At 40.4% G+C, this 18010-nt stretch overlaps 2 protein-coding genes across 3 annotated transcripts in view; one reads left to right on the top strand and one right to left on the bottom strand.

Moving 5' to 3' along the window:
* The window catches only part of IRF7 (interferon regulatory factor 7), an 82498-nt gene extending 75128 nt beyond the window's left edge, over positions 1-7370 (top strand). The window contains exon 12 of the mRNA XM_072985610.2: positions 6994-7370. Coding sequence (XP_072841711.2) covers positions 6994-7056 — 63 coding nt within the window. The 3' untranslated portion in view covers positions 7057-7370. The remainder of the gene's footprint in view (positions 1-6993) is intronic.
* PHRF1 (PHD and ring finger domains 1) overlaps positions 1-12540 on the bottom strand; it is a 31648-nt gene extending 19108 nt beyond the window's left edge. For both annotated transcript variants that reach the window (XM_072985608.2, XM_020784130.3), the window contains exons 1-5: positions 12339-12540; positions 3966-4080; positions 3395-3508; positions 1830-2059; positions 632-715 (exon numbers count right to left, since the gene is read on the bottom strand). In XM_072985608.2, coding sequence (XP_072841709.2) covers positions 632-715; positions 1830-2059; positions 3395-3508; positions 3966-4056 — 519 coding nt within the window. In that variant the 5' untranslated portion in view covers positions 4057-4080; positions 12339-12540. The remainder of the gene's footprint in view (positions 1-631; positions 716-1829; positions 2060-3394; positions 3509-3965; positions 4081-12338) is intronic.
* Between the last annotated feature and the right edge of the window lie 5470 nt (positions 12541-18010).

Raw genomic sequence — 18010 nt, 5'->3', positions numbered from 1 at the left:
TTCAGTTGGTTTTTTAAGATACCCAACGAAGGGGCCGCATGAATCATCGGAGGGAGACGAGGAGCCACTGCCGAGAAGGCCCGGTTTCTAGTTCTTTCCTTCCGGGCCTCTCTTGGTGTCAGGTTCCTCAGCCTCACCTTCTGATTCACGCAGGTGATACGGGTAGACCTTGGTTAACTGAAAGTTCAAATTTAACGCTTTCCCTACCTCCCACATGGTTTTTTTCGGTTCGTAACTTGAATCTAAGTTTGCAAGTCGAGTCAATATTTTTCTATCAGAGCGGTTTGTACGTCGAAATGTTTGTAACTAGAGCCGTTTGTAAGTCGAGGGTTGACTGTATTACTATGCGTAGATTACATTAGCTTTACTTCACAAAATCAAAGGAACAGAACAATTAAGGAACTCCATAAACTCATATGAATGTGTAAAAATAGATGATTTCTATCAACTGTGCATTTGCATGATGCTTCAAAACTTTTAAGTGACAAGAGGACAAAATCCAGGAGAGAAACATACTATGAATTAGGATTTGGCACTAGAAAAGGAAACACTAACATAGAAAGCTCTGCACAAGCTGTATAGAATAAGAATTCTATTTTTTTTCTTATATTTAATTCAACAGAAAATTTACCTTCTTCAAAATTTCTCCACCAAAGTGCACTCTAACACAGATAGAGTTAAAAATAATTCGATCCACTGGACAAGAGTTGGCATTCTGTGGAAAAGATGAAGAAAAAATGAATGTTTATGATTTTCAACAGTTTCTAATTATCTCTTTTTATTCAGAAGATTATTTCATTGACTTATTATTTGGTTCCTCTGTGCACATTTCCACTTTCAAAGAAGCAAGTTTAAAACTGCATATTATTCTATACTATAAAACTAAGTGAAAATTAACTTCACAATTATCTGAATGCAGGGGTCTGCAAATATGTTTGAAAGCAGCCAGCATCTGCATGCACAGAGTGCAAGATTGGTAAAAGAGGATCCTCTACAATTGCAACCTAGACTTTGAAGATCCACACAAGCAACAAAACTTCACACAGACTCCAAGAGTCTTCAGTGAGCACATGAAATTTGCTGTAATTACAGCATAGACAATTCCTGCCAAAATATAGTGTAGTTTTTTGCAGCTGGCCTTGAACAGTCTACTACACGTTGGTTAACAACTACAGATGTTCATTAATTAATGTCACAATCACTTTGCATTTTGGGGCAATATTATTGAGTGTTCAAGTCGATATTTCTGATTTTTGTTGCTTTTAGAAGGTCCACAAGCAACAAACTCTCTAACTTTCAGCCCTTCTGGGCGGGGTTCCATTGCAACCAGAGCCAAAGGGGTTTGAAAACAATCACTGCACAGAGAGAGGCGGAGTCACATGTGTAGCTGTGTATTGTGAATGTTATGATTTATGTAATTCTTTGTATTATTTTACTGTTTATATTACACTGGAAGCCGCCTAGAGTGGTCTTTTAGGCCAGATGGGCAGGGTATAAATCAAATAAATAAAAAATAAATAAAATAGCTTAGAGGGAACCTTGTCCACAAGTCTATTTCACTGCCATAACATCTGGCTTTGAACAGTTGTCAGCCTCACACACAGGCTACTAAGCTACCAAACAGCAACCTGAGGAAGAGATAGGAAGAGGCAAGAAAACACGAACACTCTACTCCTTCCACTCCACCGGCCTTCTTAGGGAAAATCTGGAGAAGCCAGAAAGATTTTCTTATTTTCCCCTGGGGAAGTTAGCCCAAAGACATATGTGCTAGGCAGTTCACACAATCAGGATATAAGACTTAGCAAGCAAAATGTTTAAATGGTACTTACTTTAGACCACTCCACAATACAGTCCAAGCAAAAATAATGGCCACAATTTTCAGGTGTCCCAACAGCCTGATCCCTAAATGTGTTGAGACATATTGGGCAGTTTTCAGCATCTTCATCAGAAGAAGATATCATATCTCCATTAAACTGTGGCTTGGCTTTAACAGAGTATCTTGATTGCTCAGCAGTCATATCTATTTCTTCTTCTTCCTCCTCCTCCTCTTCATCAGAATCTTTAAAAACAATGAAAGAAATAGATTTGTACTTCCAGTTCCGTCCACACAGTGCACTCTGAACTAGAATGTTATGGTGTCGCACAATTCTGAAGAGAATCAATAGCTGAATTCAGGATTTCTGTATGAGCAAAAATACATATTTTCAATGTTGGCCAGAGTCCTTTTGAATATTTGCACACACACAAGAGCAACAATGGAAGTGGCCACAGCAAATTGACAAGCTATCGGCAAGGTGCCTGATTCTGTGCCAGATCATATATGCAGAATGGGTCTAGAATGCACCCAGCACCTTGTTGTAACAGCTTCTGCAACTGCTCTGGTGCATGTATAAATATCTGACAGGAGTCTGACCATTATGTCCTTTTAGTGACATGGCCAAAATACTCACAAGAGACCCTTCAGGGTAGTCCCATCTAGTACCACAGCAGATGAACTGTAGTCATGCCCCGCTTGATGATTACCCCGTTTAACGATGAATCTGCTTCACGATGTTTCTGTGATCACAAAAACGATCGCAAAACGATGTTTGAATGGGTTTTTTTCGCTTAGCGATGATTGCTTCCCTGCTTCGGGAACTGATTTTTCGCTAAACGATGTTTTTTCAACAGCTGATCGGCAGTTTTCAAAATGGCCGCTGGCTCTCAAAATGGCCCATCGCTGTTTTTAGGAGGCATTTTTCGCAAGACAGGCACCGGAAAATGGCTGCCCTACAGAGGATTTTCGCTTTATGATGAGGTATTTCCCCCATTAGAACACATGAGCCAGTCTCTAATGCATTCTAATGGGCTTTTAAATTTTGCTTGATGAGGATTTCGCTTAACAGCAATTTCAACGGCATGGATTATCGTCAAGCGAGGCACCACTGTACTACATTTGACCCGGATTGGACATCGCAAAAACCAAACAATGCTATTTTAAAGAAATTACCCAGTTAAGATTGGTGCAGTGCTGTATGTTATGATTTCAAGCCCGAGGCTCAAATTCCTGCTCGGCCACAAAGCTTACTGGGTCATTCTGAACTGGTCATTTCCTCTTGGTCTAATCTACCCATTAAACAGAGTAATTTCTATGGTGTTAGTGTAGAAATAACCCTATGTAATGGATAAATTAGGCCAAAAGATCTCTGGAAGAAGAGTAGGGTGAATATAACAACAGTATGCATGAAGTGTACTCCTTTTGCTCTGGTCCTAATACTATAAACATGTATGTAAATTATTTAAGCTAGCAACACCTTCCATAGGCACCCTGGTGGCTCACTCTTATTAAGCAAGTCCTTATTAAGTTATGACATTAAATACTAAAGCACTTTACTCAGAGGTTTTATATAACCACCTTCTAAATCTTCATCTTCACCTTCTTCATCCTCTTCACTTCCATCTTTGCTAGTATCATCTTCTTCATCACTTCCTGTATCATCTGAGTCACCACTGTTGCCATCACTGCTTTCTTTTGAATAATGGGAACAAAAGGGGGCAGGAAAGGACATGAGTGCTGATTACTAAGTAGTATATGACCTAAACAGGCAAACAGGAGCCATGTTGTTATCCAAGGTCCAATAACGGACAAACATTCACCATTTCCCCTCCCACAGTTGTGCCACTATTTGTAGTTGATGTAGAGAATAATAGATGGGAGCCACCCTCCACTTGTACACGTGGATATTAGAAATGATGTAAGACCACTAATATTTGATTTTCTTTATGCATCACACAATATAACCTGTATCTAAAGTGTACAAGTAATCACAGAACACATGCAAAGAACAGAACGCAATACTCTGAGGCCCTTCTTTGATTAAGATATTTCTGCATTCAAAATCTATGTCACATGTCATGTAGAAAATACTTATTTAAGATTAGGAAGTGGTGGTAGCTTGGAACACATTCTGGCTAGTATCATTTACCTGCATCACTGAAGAGCAGTGCATTTGTTTTTTTGACTTTGCCTACTGAAGCGTTGTTCTTTATGAGTTCATCCTGACTGTCATCGTCCATGGCAGGGCATCTGGAACTGGTTCCCTACAAGAAACAAGGCATAAGCTGAAGACACATATATGCAAAGAGCACATTAATTCAACAGTTAAACAAATCTGTTTGACCACAGAGGTAAAAATGCACCCTGTATACGTGTACCAAGAATTTGGGAGCCTTTTAAAATGGTACATGAAAACAAGCACCTAAAATAAGCTTAGGCCTCTCAGCTTTAGCTCATACAGGCCAAGACGACCTCAGAAGCACAGAGCACCTCCAACCAATTTAATCTTTTTGACAAAAATGGTTGAAGCCATTTCTGAGCAAGAGCTGTCTTGTCACAGCAATCCATCTTCCAGCAAAAGGGCTCTGTAAATTCTGTTGGTACTACTGTATTGCAATACTTCTGAATGTATGCTGAGTATTTTCCTCTTCCAACACACCAAAAGTGGCAGTTGGTTCCTCTCATGAAATAAAGAAGGGCAATGGAGCAGATGGCACTGATCCTCAAAAGCCTGAGCAGGGTGGATTTGAACTAAAAAATCCACAAATCCAATTTTTTGTCAACTGAAATGTTTTAAAAAAAATCAATCTTCAATTTAAATTGTGATTTAAATCAATTTGATATTTACCCACCCTGGGCCTGAGTCCCCCTAGCTCTCATTCTGAACATTTAGAATAGTTCCCACACTCCTAGCAATCCCAGTACAGCAACTGCTTTCAGCACCAGGATAAACACAGCTGAAGAGAAGTGCTGCTCCCTCTCTCCCAAAGAAATCCCAGCTGGCTTTTAAATAGTGTGGTTTAGTGGATAGAGTGACAGACTAGAACTCAGGAGGCCTGCGTTCCACTCTCTGTTTAAGCCATGGAAACTCAATGGGGTAGTGAAACTGGCAAAGCCACTCCTTAAATACCTCACTTACCCCAGACCTACTGGAGTATGCCACACTTTAACTATGCTGCCACCAACCATTCCCTATAAGGAGTCACACAGACCAGGAATGGATTTTACTGAACAAAAGAACAAGGTTTATTTAAACAACAAACAGGGTAAATAAAAAGATCAGGTAAATAAGATACTGTAACGTGGCTTAGTCTCAATCATACATACAACAGTTTGGTTCACACAGAACACTTTAAAGTAAAGCACAGACCCTGAACCTATCAGTTCTGGCTACCTATAAAGAAACCTGAACCTATCAGGTATGTACTAACTGACACACAGTTGTACTCAGTCTGACACACAGACTCCAACTCCTCACTCTCCACACAAGCTCCAGATATATATACAGTACAGCACCTCCCCCCTGATGTCCCGCCTTCCACTCCCCATAGGATGGAACTTTCCCTCCAAACCCATGACAGACAGGTACCATCAGTGCTGTATGTAACACTCACTTACCTTGAAAACCTTATTAGGGTGGCTATAAGTCAATTCCAACTTTTCAGCACAAGTTTTTCTCTAGAGCAGCTCCCATTCAGAGTTCAGTGGTTTGCCGCCAGCCGCCAGCCCCCCCCCGAAGTTCCCCCAAGTCTTAGACAGCTTCCAGAGGATAAAACCAAAGAAGGTAGCTCCACTCCATCCCTTTCACATGTGAAAAAGCAAGTAGGAGCAAAAAGACAGCTCCAAAGCGAGAGGCTCTTGAAGAAGGGACATAGCAAGAAAGAAGTGGAACTAGGAGGAAAATCTGAAAGCATTCTTCTTTCACCCATTAAATCCCTTCAAAAACTAAATCTTCTTTATTGTTTTGTAAAAGTTCTATGTGTAGTTGGAATGAAGGGGCATTTTTGAAGGCACTTTTTGACCTAGAGGTGTTTGGAAGGAATATATTCTCAGAGACTGCAAAAGGTTTTACGGCTGCAGCTGTTGCTGCTATCTAACTATTAACTGCAGGGTGCAAGCAGTTTTGTACAAGACAGAGGAGTGGAGAAAGAAACACAGATACAGTACTGAGCAGCATCTGAAAGATATCTTCAAAATGCTACAGTCAACCCTGACAGATCTGCAACATACTGTATACGGAAAAGGAAAGATGGAAAACTCTTGCAGATACCATTCAAAACCAAGTCGTCTGGATTTTATTGGAAAATCAAAGACTGTTAAAATTACAAGGCCATGATCCGAAATGGGGGTGGCACGCCTTTCTTTGGTACAGTAGAGTGGATGATTTTAAACAATTCAATAACCATATTTTGAGAAAATCTTTATTATGGTCTTGGACTAAAATTCAAAGACAAATGTATGTCAAAATACCATGTTGGGCAATGCCAGTAGAGGCATTCTCTCTTCTAAATCTGAGAGAAAACAAGAAAATCTTAAGGTATAGAGAAGCACTAAAACCAGATGGGACATTAAAAAACAAAGATGAACTAATGATACAGGGATTTGATATAGATTGATAGTCACACTTTCAGCTGATTTCAAGATATGATAAAGATAAGCAGCGAGGTTTTTATGTAGCTAATACACCCTTTGATAGACTTCTCCTGGATGCCAAAGATAAGCATATCAAAGCATTATACAATTTTTTATTAGATTTTGATACCCAGGAGGAAGTGGTTAAAGAATGCATGATAAGGTGGGCACAGAATATTGGACAAAATATAAACTTGGATCACTGGGAACAAATATGGAAAAACAATATAAAACTCACTAAGAAAGTAGCTTTTAAAGAAAATATATACAAAATGTTTTATAGATGGTACATAACTCCCACAAAATTAGCCAAAATGGATGTAAAAAATTTCAAATTTCTGTTGGAGATGTAAACAAAAAGAAGGTTCTTTTTATCATATGCGGTGGTTATATGGGAAATCCCAAAAATATTGAAAAGGCTTGTAATGCGTTTACATGAGGTTTTGGAGATTCCGATAACGGTAACCCCCCAATTTTTCTTCTAATTATAATTCTGGATTCAATAGATGTAATGGAAAAATATTTAGTTATCCATATTTTGACAGCTGCAAGAATTCTTTTTGCTAAACACTGGAAGGACATGGAGAATCCATCTCAAGATGAGTTAACAGCAAAAATCCTGGACACAGCGTTGATGGACAAACTATCAGAATGGCTAGACTCAACAAGAAAGACGAACCATGAATATTGTTGGCATAAATTTTATGATTGGCTTAGAAACAGAATGTAAATTAATATTTGATAATTGAAAGCCTAAAATTAAAGTTAGAATATGTATGATAAATCAGTTACACCAGAAACCTATGTATCTTTGTAATATAACAGATAACAATGAATATTGTAAAATGTTCATGTTGATTTACAACCCTTGTTTAATTCCATGTCCCCTGTCTCCATCCCTAACCCTAACCCCTAATATAAAGCTTTTTTTTAAAAAAAAGCAAAAAACCCAAGTCTTCTGAAAATCTACCTCACATCTTTTTCAAACAGCCTCATTCAGGTGCAGTAAATGTTTGACAATGCCTAAGCCTGAGTATTCCTGGTTTTGCTAAGGACAATGAACAATGATTATGTGAATGGCCTAATTTAATGTAAGACAGCTCTACATATATCCTTCAGTTGCTAACCAGAGATAACTGCTTTCTAACCCCCAACCTGAAGTGGTCCCATCTCTTTATGGTGTATGTTTTTGAGTCCTGATCTAGGTAACCACAGTTTGAGTAGCAGAGAGAATTCTGCTATATAACGTTGGTTTTCTTGTATACAACAATATTTTTGCAGTATAAGCTATATTGGTTTTTTTAACTAAACACAACAACTAGGTCATAAACTTACATAAGCAACAATAATAACCTAGAGAGAAGGTATATGTTTTCTTAGGAGCTTGCACTACCTTCCCCTGCTATATCTTCATTTTTGTGTTATTCCAGTATCATTTTATACACCTATCAGCCACATTAACAGTAATGCATACTCACAACAAAGGCTTTCTTCTACATATGAACAAACAAGTCATATTTTGTCCCCATGTTTGGAGAACAAGTTGGGCAATATGATTCTTTTCCAATGTAATGGTCAGTTGCTAAAGAAAAGATCTCACATTTGAACACAAGGTAATGCAACCATACTAAAATCCATGAGACTAAGTCTGAACCTACTATGGCTATCGCACTCTACATAACCACTTCACAGTAAGATCCACTGAATGCAGTAACTTACTTCTGAAGAGGCTTTTATAGGACTGCACTAAGAGTTTTCTGCTGTACTTTAGTCTAAGGAAATCCAAAATGCAAGGCTGCTCAGTCACACAGAAACATTATGCTAACACAGATTTGTAGAATATCTATTCAGTCTTGTGCAGGTGCCATAAAATGAAAAAAACAACTTTACATCAAGATGCAGTTTTTAGATTAAAGCAGCTTTTCAAGATAACTCAGTATGAGAGTGATAGGAACAGCTGCTTTCTGGATTTCTGGGAGAGCATTACAGGGATATTTCAACAAAGCAACATTTCTGCATAAGCAAAATACAGTATGGTTAACTACCAACATTTGCCATTATCCACTGTTCTGTTTAGGACATAATTCTAAATACAATGCTCCTAGAGAAAAGTCTGGCAACTTAAGCTGATTGTAAGATAGCGATATCTAGTATAAAACTGTATGCTAATCAATATGCTAGCTACATACAGAGTTTGGAAGGTTTGACTTGCATAAGAATTTTCTGAAACTCACTCAAACCATATCATATCCTGATTTTGTCTAGATGATGAAACAGAAAGGTGTTGTGTTCTAGCATTGTTAAACAATAAGCTTAAAGCTTCTCTTTGGCATGATAAAGATTCATGTGGCAACTTTATGAAAAACACACGCATTTCAGGACAAAAAGTGTACTTCCTCAAATGCAGACAATGCAATTTGGGGGTTTCAGATATATGTGGCTGCAAATGGGATATAGACATTGGAATGAGAACTTATTTAAATCCAGAATTATCAGCTGTAGTTATGTTATTAAACAGAATTATATAAACACTACCTACTGGGGCTGTAACATGTTGGTCACTAACAACTGTAGACATAAACATACTGGAAGGAGCCCTTTTGCTTTCTTTACAAAGCCAGTCAATTTTTATTTAGTTTTACATACATAACTTTTATAAAATGTAATAAGGAAGAGTTGCTTTCCATAATTAAGAGTCATACTCAGTTTATCAATTATACAAAAGCAGATATATGAAGTAACTGGCCTAAAATTAACACCTGGGGTAAAATAATAATAATGAGGAGAAGGGCTATCGCTATGACCACTGTCTAGATAGGCCTTATTTTAACACAATGTTCAGTGTTGAATGTCACAGTTCATGTGTGGCAGAATATGCCAGATGGGCGGGATATAAATCGAATGAATGAATGAATGAATGAATGAATGAATGAATGAATGAAATTAATTAATTAATTAATTAATTAATTAAAATAAATAAATAAATAAATAAATAAATAAATAAATAAATAAATAAATAAATAAATAAATAAATAAATGCATGCATGCATGCATGCATCAAGCTAGAAAGCAATATGGTGGAGGCAAGGGGAAAGTCTGAAAGGGAGATGCATAAAGGAGAGAAGAACCACTTCATTTGAACAATCCCAGAAATTATCTATTTATTTATTTGTTTGTTTGTTTTATTTATAGGCTGCCTTTCTCCTGATAAGGGGACACAAGGCAGCTCACAATATTAAAAAGAACAGAATTAAAGACATAAGTTAAACATTAAAACATTAAAAAATTAAACTATACACTAGTTAAAATACCACTGAATGATTAAAAGCAAATAAACATTAAAAACTGTATTAACTTCAAAAGGAATTCAGGGATTCTGTCATGACTGTTAAAAAGCCTGCCTGAAAAGATGGGTCTTCAGCTATTGGCAGAAGAATAAAAAGCAGGAGGTTAGCCTGATCTCCCTAAGGAGAGCATTCGATAACCTGGAAGCTGCCACAAAGAAGGCCCTCTTTCATGTCCCCATCAATGCTGGCAATGGGACCGAGAGGAGGGCCTCCTCTGAGAGAAGGATCATATGAGGAGATACAGTCCTTCAGGTAGCCTGGACCTAAGCTGTATAGAGCTTTATAGGTAATGACCCGCACTTTGAATTGGACCCGAAAATGGACTGGTAATCAGTGCAGCTGTTGTAACAGGGGCATTATATATTCCCTATAACTGGCCCCAGTCAGTAGTCTGCTGCATTTTGAATCTTCAAAGACAGCCCCACACAGAGTGTGTTATACTGTAGTAATCCATGGCATGTCACTTACTGTAGCCAAACAAGGCATCTCAAGGAATGAAAGCAGCTAGTGCACCAGTTTTAACTGTGCAAAAGCACTCTCTGCCATTGCCAAAACCTGGGTATTGGCTTGGGGATGAATCCAGAAGTACACCCAAGTTGCGAACTTGGTTTTCAGGGGGCCTGTAACTCCATGCAGCACAGACCGTATTCCTATTCCCTCATCTGTCTTCTGATTGACCACTCTGTCTTGGCGGGATTAAGTTTCTGTTCCTTTGACCTCATTCAGCCCATTACTGATAGCAGGTACTGGTTTAGACCAAAAAGAGGAAAAAGCAAAGATGTGAGAGGGGTGCCCAGTATGTCTACATGATGGCAGTAGAGGCTTTCTGTTAGCCACTGCATGAGTGGGCCGATTGACAATTCTATACATGCTTCCTGCAATGAGGAATATTTACACTGCATACATCTACTTAGAACTGGGTTCTACCCACTTCAATGAGCTTACTTCCAGTAAACTAAATAGAGGACTGCAGCCTAAAGGCACAAAGTGTGGTGGCGGATTTTTGACCTTCCAGTTGTCCTGACTGAGAAACTCAAGGCTGTACGGCTAAAAGCAAAGGATCATAGAAACTGGGGATTCAAAGCTCCTGAAACCTGGTATAAGAGAATACTCTCCAAATGTGAGACAAGTCTGCCAAGGTGACACAGGCAACTAATAAGAGAAGAGACAAACTCCTTTCAAAGTCTACCATTGAGTTTGAGTGGAATAACCGAAGACAGAATTAGAAACCTAATTCAGAGCAATCTTGTCTATGGCTCTTTAATCAAGAATGTCAAAGTCATGCTGGGAGCCTACCGTTACAGCCTTAGTTTTGGCCATCAAGAAGTGAAGCACTTGATCCTGGTGCACAAAGCTAAGAGGTACTATATATTTAGCAAGCAAGGAATGACTGAATAAAGATACAGACATCTGTAAATGCTGACAGGATTGTTCCTTAATCAGGTAAATTCATACATTCTAGATGTGACAGAAGCATCTTTTCTCCAGACTGGTCACTTCCCACTTACAGAAAACAATTATCAGAGAGGAGACAACCACTACCCCTAAGTCTGCTAAACTTATCCAGGTAAAACTCAATAAACATGGTTTAGAAACTCAGGTTGAATAAAGTGTAGAGAATTTCAAACTTTCTGCAACAGTGGTCTGTAATTTTATACTGCTTGGTCCTTTACTCATTTTGAGAACTGTGGTTGCTTTGTGGCATCAGAGTAAGTTTCACTTTGAAATTGTTAAGATCTTTTAAGTCATCAATGTCCTGTAACTCATGCTAATTACCCTTGTTATCTAGCAATAAGCAGACTTGGGAAAAAACAGATTTTGCTTAATGTTTGACAAATGTTTTGTTTAATGTTTGACAAATATCATTCATTCAATTGTTTAGATGTCACCATAAGTTGCCTTAGCAATGGTAATAATGAACTACTGGGTGCAGAAGTTCTCTAAAATAAGGAAAAAATTACGATATGACTAACGAGCAAACAATGCTATGAATCCTTCCCATAGTATTATCATTTAGGTCAAAGGGACGGCACATAAATACATAACAATAAAGTGAAATTAATGCCAAAAAAACCCTCTTTGGATTGAATGTCACGGGAAGTATGGGCCCAGGGAAGATCCAAGATGAAAATGGGTCACCCATTCTGGTTTCCAGCACACAACATGCACAAGAGTGGGAAATCGTTTAGGAAAAGCAAGGTTCCAGCAAAAACACTAGAAAAGTGCAATAAGAAACTACTCTCAGGGCCAAATCCAAACCAGGCGCCTTCCCCTGCCGAGTCCCATCCTAAGGGGAGCTTCACGTATTACTACGACTGGATCCATGACTACGAACTCGATCCTCCAGGCCCATCAACGGTTCCGGGCAGCACCCCAACCACCGCTTTGGAAACGCGCGCCGCCGTAACGACGCCCTTCTCCGGAGCTGCCCAGCTCCTGCCACCCTATCCGCCTCCCGCCGCCTCCCCGCAACGGCGTGTTGGTCCCACCGAAGACCCGCAATGAAACACCAGCACCCCCTTCCCCCGCCTCAAAAAACATACCTGCGAGAAGGAGATCCCTCGAGGCTACGTAGAAAAACCAAAGCGAAGACGGCGCACGCGCGCCAAGCCGTTGAAGGGCCGAGGAAGAACGACGGAAGAAAAGCCGGAAACCGCGGCGAACCCGGGGCAACGGAGCAGGCCAAGAACGCCTCCAGAGCCGCCCCCGGAAGAGAAGCACTACCTCTTCCGGGTATCTTGACGCAATGGGCGGCAGGGCACAAGAGGACGCGTTGGGATGTACCATTTGTGTATAGCAGGAGGGGGCAGAGAAGTCCAAAGAAATATCGGCGTCGTGTGAGGTTTTTAGCTAACGGTTGGACCCCCCACAAATTCATCAAGGAAGGTTTGCTCTCACATTGAAAGGATGTAGCCCGGGCTGATAAGCTCGTCCCAGTCCAGTTTCCTACTTGCCAAGGCTTCGCTCTTGAGCACACTGCACTCAAGGCAATACAGTGAGTGTATTCGTTGCCTACCTACGAAGGAGCAGAAGCTGCTTTATATGGATGTGTAACGGAAAGACTCATGTCCTGAGACGTTTGCAGACCAACAGATTTATTTTGGTGTAAACTTTCGTGGATTACAGCGATCTCAATAAATGCACGGAATAAAATGGTTAGTGTTCAAAGTCCAACAGTGCTTTTGTTCTTCATGCTAAAAAAAAAAAAAACAGGCTGACACGAGTCGCTCAGTTCACAAGTTTATCCGGCTCTCCACTGGAGAAGAGGGCGGTCGTCCACCGTGCCTCGCACCGCGTTAGCCTTGAGGGTGCCAGGCGGCTCTTCTTCGTTGTTCTAGCAGCTCTCAACGGCCTTCGCCGGCTGGCAGCACCTCAAAAGAGCAAGAAGAGATGTTTTGATTCCTGAGGGTTTTTCTGTTAAGCTGAAGTGCGAGAGTTGGGATCAAGGGCCTCACGTATCTCTTTATTTCTTAAATGTTGTACACTGCCCGATTAGTGCTAGGTGGTTAACAGTCAAAGCCATAAGCAAATACTTATAATGAGACAAGAACAATAAGAAACAGAATGTGGTAAAATCTAATCAATCAATATGAAGACAAAATCAGCATCAGTTGATATAAAGTATTTGCTCATGGAATGAGCAAAGGCCGCTCCCAGAAACTGGTAGATTATGGGGCTGACAGCAGCCACGAAATTAAAAGACACCTGCTTTTTGGGAGGAAAGCGATGACAAGCCTCAATAGCATCTTAAAAGGCAGAGACATCAACTTGCCAACAAAAGTCAGAATACAAAAGACCAGCTAATGACACCCATCAACCACAGGGACAGATAATCTCCCCTCCTTATCAAAACAATACAGCCACAACAAAACACACTAATCAACCATCTCCTGATCAGGACAATAGCCTACCTCACAAACTAGCCTTCTCACAGCCATAAATACTCCACCCACTCTCAAGCCTACCCAGAGCACAGTTTGCTGTCCTCTGAAGATGCCGGCCACAGAGACGCTAAACGTTAGGAAGAACCAGCCTTCACTAATACAAAAGTCAGAATAGTCAAAGCTATGGTTTTCCCTGTAGTGATGTACGGAAGGGAGAGCTGGACCATAAAGAAAGCTGACCTATGAAGAATTGATGCTTTTGAATTGTGGTGTTGGAGGAGGCTCTGGAGAGTCCCCTGGACTGCAAGGAAATCAACCCTGAGTGCTCACTGGAAGGACAAATCCTGAAGCTGAGGCTCCAATATTTTAGCCATCTCATGAGAAGAGAAGACTTCCTGGAAGAGACCCTGATGTTAGGAAAGTGTGACAGCAAGAGGAGAAGGGGATGACAGACGATGAGATGGTTGGACAGTATCATTGAAGCGACCAATATGAATTTAACCCAACTCCGGAAGGCAGTGGAAGACAGGAGGGCCTGGCGTGCTCTGGTCCATGGGGTCATGAAGAGTCGGACACGACTAAACGACTAAACAACAACAACAAAGGTGCTGGAGATGTTCAATCTAGCAAGAGGGGTGTGGTTCCCTTTTGCTAAAGGGAAGTCACTCTGCACACTCTCAGGACCACCCTTCTTTATTCACGCTTTCAGCGGCACTAGATACAAAGGTAAACAGAGCTCCTTTCACTTGAACTCCCGGACTGTAGACACCTATTGTATCTCGAGTTATTCCCAGAGAAGTGTGCACAGGATTTCAAAGAAGGAATTTTGTTGTGGCAACACAAATTGTGATGTGGGTGAGAAAAGGTACAAATTGCAGCCAACCAAAAATCCTTCTTAAATCAATAGGAACCAAACTGTTTCCTTTGGTTTGGTACAGTGTCTTTGTAAAGGACAGCCTGTCAGGAAATGTGAAGTTAAAAGTTTTGATTAAAGATAGGGAAAGGTTGCAGTTTTCCAACCCTGAAATTAAAACAAACCAAAAACAAAAACAAGTCTGAATTTTAATCTCATAAAATTAACCAGTGTCAAAACTGTTAATGCCACCATGATGTCTTCATTGTGCCCAGAAGTAGGTCTAACTCAGAGATTGATTGATTTATATTATTTATAAGGCACCTTTCTCCCCATGGGGGCAAAGGCAGCTCTCAACAACTACGACTATAAAATAATCCACAGTTTTATAAAACCATATACATAGCATATTAAAAAACAATAAAACATATAAAAATAAAAATAAGATTAAAAACAAGTTTAAGACATTAAAAGATTTTTTAAAAATCTGTAAGTTATTAAACAAAGCAAACCTGAGGCATTTGTAGCTTAAAAGTTGAGCCAATCTGGCTTCTTGGGGCAGTGTACTCCAAAGACTGGGAGCAACCACTGAGAAGGCCCTCCCTCCTGTCCTTGCCAAAGGAGCTTGGGAAGGTGGCAAAGCCAAGACAAGGGCCTCCCCAGAAAAGCCTTCAAATAGCCTGGATAAATATAGGTAAATGACCAGTGCTTTGAATTTGGCCCAGAGACAGGCTGGCAGCCAGTGAAGCTGTTGTAATAAAGGAGTTCCACACTCCCTGCAATCAGCACCAGTCAGCAAGCTGGCTGCAGCATTTTGAACCACACTTCAGAGGCAGCCCCATTTTTACCGCAGGTTGCAGACAGGACGCAACTAAGGCACAACTAAGGCACGTGTCACTGAGGCCAGATGAAAGGGTCAGGCGCAGGCTGCACCTTGCAGTGGGCTCTTTAATGCATACCCTAACGCAGAATAAAAGCGTAGATGTTTAGGCAGGCCTCCCCCCCTCCATTAATTCCTGATTCTCTCTCCTCTTCTTTCTATTTGATTTATTTCATATGTTTTCCATCTTTTAGAATTGTGTTATAATTTTTTTATATTTGTGTTATATTGTATGTTGTAAGCCGCCTAGAGTGGTCGCAATGACCAGATAGGCGGGGTATAAATAGAAATAATAATAAGAAGAAGAACAAGAACAACAAGAAGAAGAATTCTGGCTTTCATAAGTTAAAACATCATGCAATTGAGGCCTGACCTACTACGGCTGCCATATTAAACGCGCCGATTGTCTGTAGTGGCTCTTATTGGATAGCGCGGTGCCTTTTTGGACAGCTGCGCGCGTGCGCCCCATTGGAACGTGGCTCGCGAAACATTCAACGCGGTCTCTCCGTTGTTATGTACGCACCGGACGGGCTTCGCGACGTTCTCCACAAGCGGCAATGCGGCAGTTCTACCACCAGGGGGCCCCCTGTGGCGCCCAGCCGCGGCACCACACCCTGCAGTCGTAATGAGAGCGAGCCGTGCGTGTAAAACCGCGCGGAACGGACGGACAGTTCTGCGTGCCAGTATTATTCTCCCGCTGAAGGGTTTGGGATTATAAGGATTATGCAGCTCGCGCGAGCGGGAAAACCCTTGTATTATTAAGGCTCCAAGTAACTGTATGAGCTAGAGACGCAAAGAGCGAAAGAACCAGACTTATTTTCCCTGCATTAAATGTATTTGCTACTCTAGCAAGAAGTGTAAAGTAACCCATCTCCTCCCTAGACGTAGGAGGACTACATGAAATCGGTAGAATCGTCTTGTAGGGCTTAGCTATGTGACCTAGCGCTGCCACCTTCCAGGGGCAAACTTCATATACTATTTATTGTGCCCTGTACAGTGGTAATTGTGGAAGTGCAGGCAACTCGTCTAGAATCTGCATAGGCGGGGAATCAGTTGAATTGGTCGGTAGCAACAAACGGGGGACATGCCTTTTGTAAAGTTTAGGACTGTTCATTGCTAACTCAAGACCAAACCACCCTACAACGCTTCGCATCACAACAGTGATAGCTTGCAACAATATCCTGTCCCTGGGAATATCTCAGCTTCTATGGGAATTACAGCTAAACTCTGAGGGAACACGAGGGTGGGGGTGGGGGGGTGGCCACTGGTGCAATGCAAAGAAGTGTTATTTTGTCTTCTTATCACTGTGTAGTTATAGTTCTATTATACACCATCTGGATTTCTCTGTCACCATTCTTTCCTCATACTTGTTGTCACCTTCTGTCTGGGAACCCTCTGAATAAGGGATCTTCAACATGTCCTGTCCTCAGCAGCCCTGCTCAGCTCTTGGGACTCAAGCCTGTGGGCTCCTTTACTCAGTCAGTCCATCATTTGGTCTCCCTCTTTTCCTGCTGCCTTCCACCTTTTCCAACATTACAGTATAGTCTTTTCCAGAGAGTTTTGTACTGTCTTCTCATGATGTGCCCAAAGTAGGACAGCTTCAGTTTCAATATTTTTGCTTCCAGAGATAGTTGAGACTTGATTTGATTTAGGACCCATTCATTTGTCTTTCTGGCAATTCAAGGTATCTGCAAAGCTCTCCTCTAGCACCACATTTCAAACAAATCATTTTTTCCCCTGTCAGCTTCCTTTATTTTCCAGCTTTGATACCCATACATAGTGATTGTAAACAGAAGAATTTGGATGATCTCGGCCTTGGTCTCCAGCAACACATCCTTACACCTGATTATCTGTTTGTTTGTTTGTTTGTTTGTTTGTTTGTTTGTTTGTTTGTTTATTTATTTATTTATTTATTTATTTATTTATTTATTTATTTATTTATTTATTTATTTATTTATTTATTTATTTATTTATTTATTTATTTATTTATTTATAGATCCTTCCAAATCTCAATCTTCTCCTTATTTTTTGTTGTTGCTGCTGCAGTTTCCATTTGGATTGATGACTATACCAAAGTCTACAAAATCTCTAACCATTTCAGTTTCTTCATTGTCAACATTACAATTGCTTAGTTCTTGGTGTTTCTGTTTTTCTTCCTAATGTTCAAGTGTAGTCCTGCTTTGGCACTTCCTTCTTTCATTTTCCCTAAAAGTTATTTCAGGTCATTGCTGCTTTCTGCCAATAAGATAGTGTTATCTCGTACATATCTTAAATTATTGATGTTTCTTCCACCAGTTTTCACTCCTTCACCTGAATCTAGTCTGCCTTTCGATATAAAATGTTCTGTGTACAGATTGAACAGATAAAGGATGAAAGACACCTTTGTCTGACACTTTTGCCTATAGTAAACCATTCTGTCCTAACGGTATCTTATCCTCCACAATACAAGTTACACATCAGAACAATCAAGTGCTGAGGTACACCCATTTCTTTCAGAATAACCCCTAGTTTCTCATGATCCACACAGTCAATGGCTTTTCTGTAGTCTATGACATACAGACTGATCTTCTTCGGAAATTCTTTCTTGCTCTCCAGCAG

Source organism: Pogona vitticeps, chromosome 1, assembly GCF_051106095.1.
Source record: "Pogona vitticeps strain Pit_001003342236 chromosome 1, PviZW2.1, whole genome shotgun sequence".
Lineage (NCBI taxonomy): Eukaryota > Metazoa > Chordata > Lepidosauria > Squamata > Agamidae > Pogona > Pogona vitticeps.
Note: the sequence above shows the minus strand (reverse complement) of the source record. Positions and strands in the feature narration are given on the sequence as shown.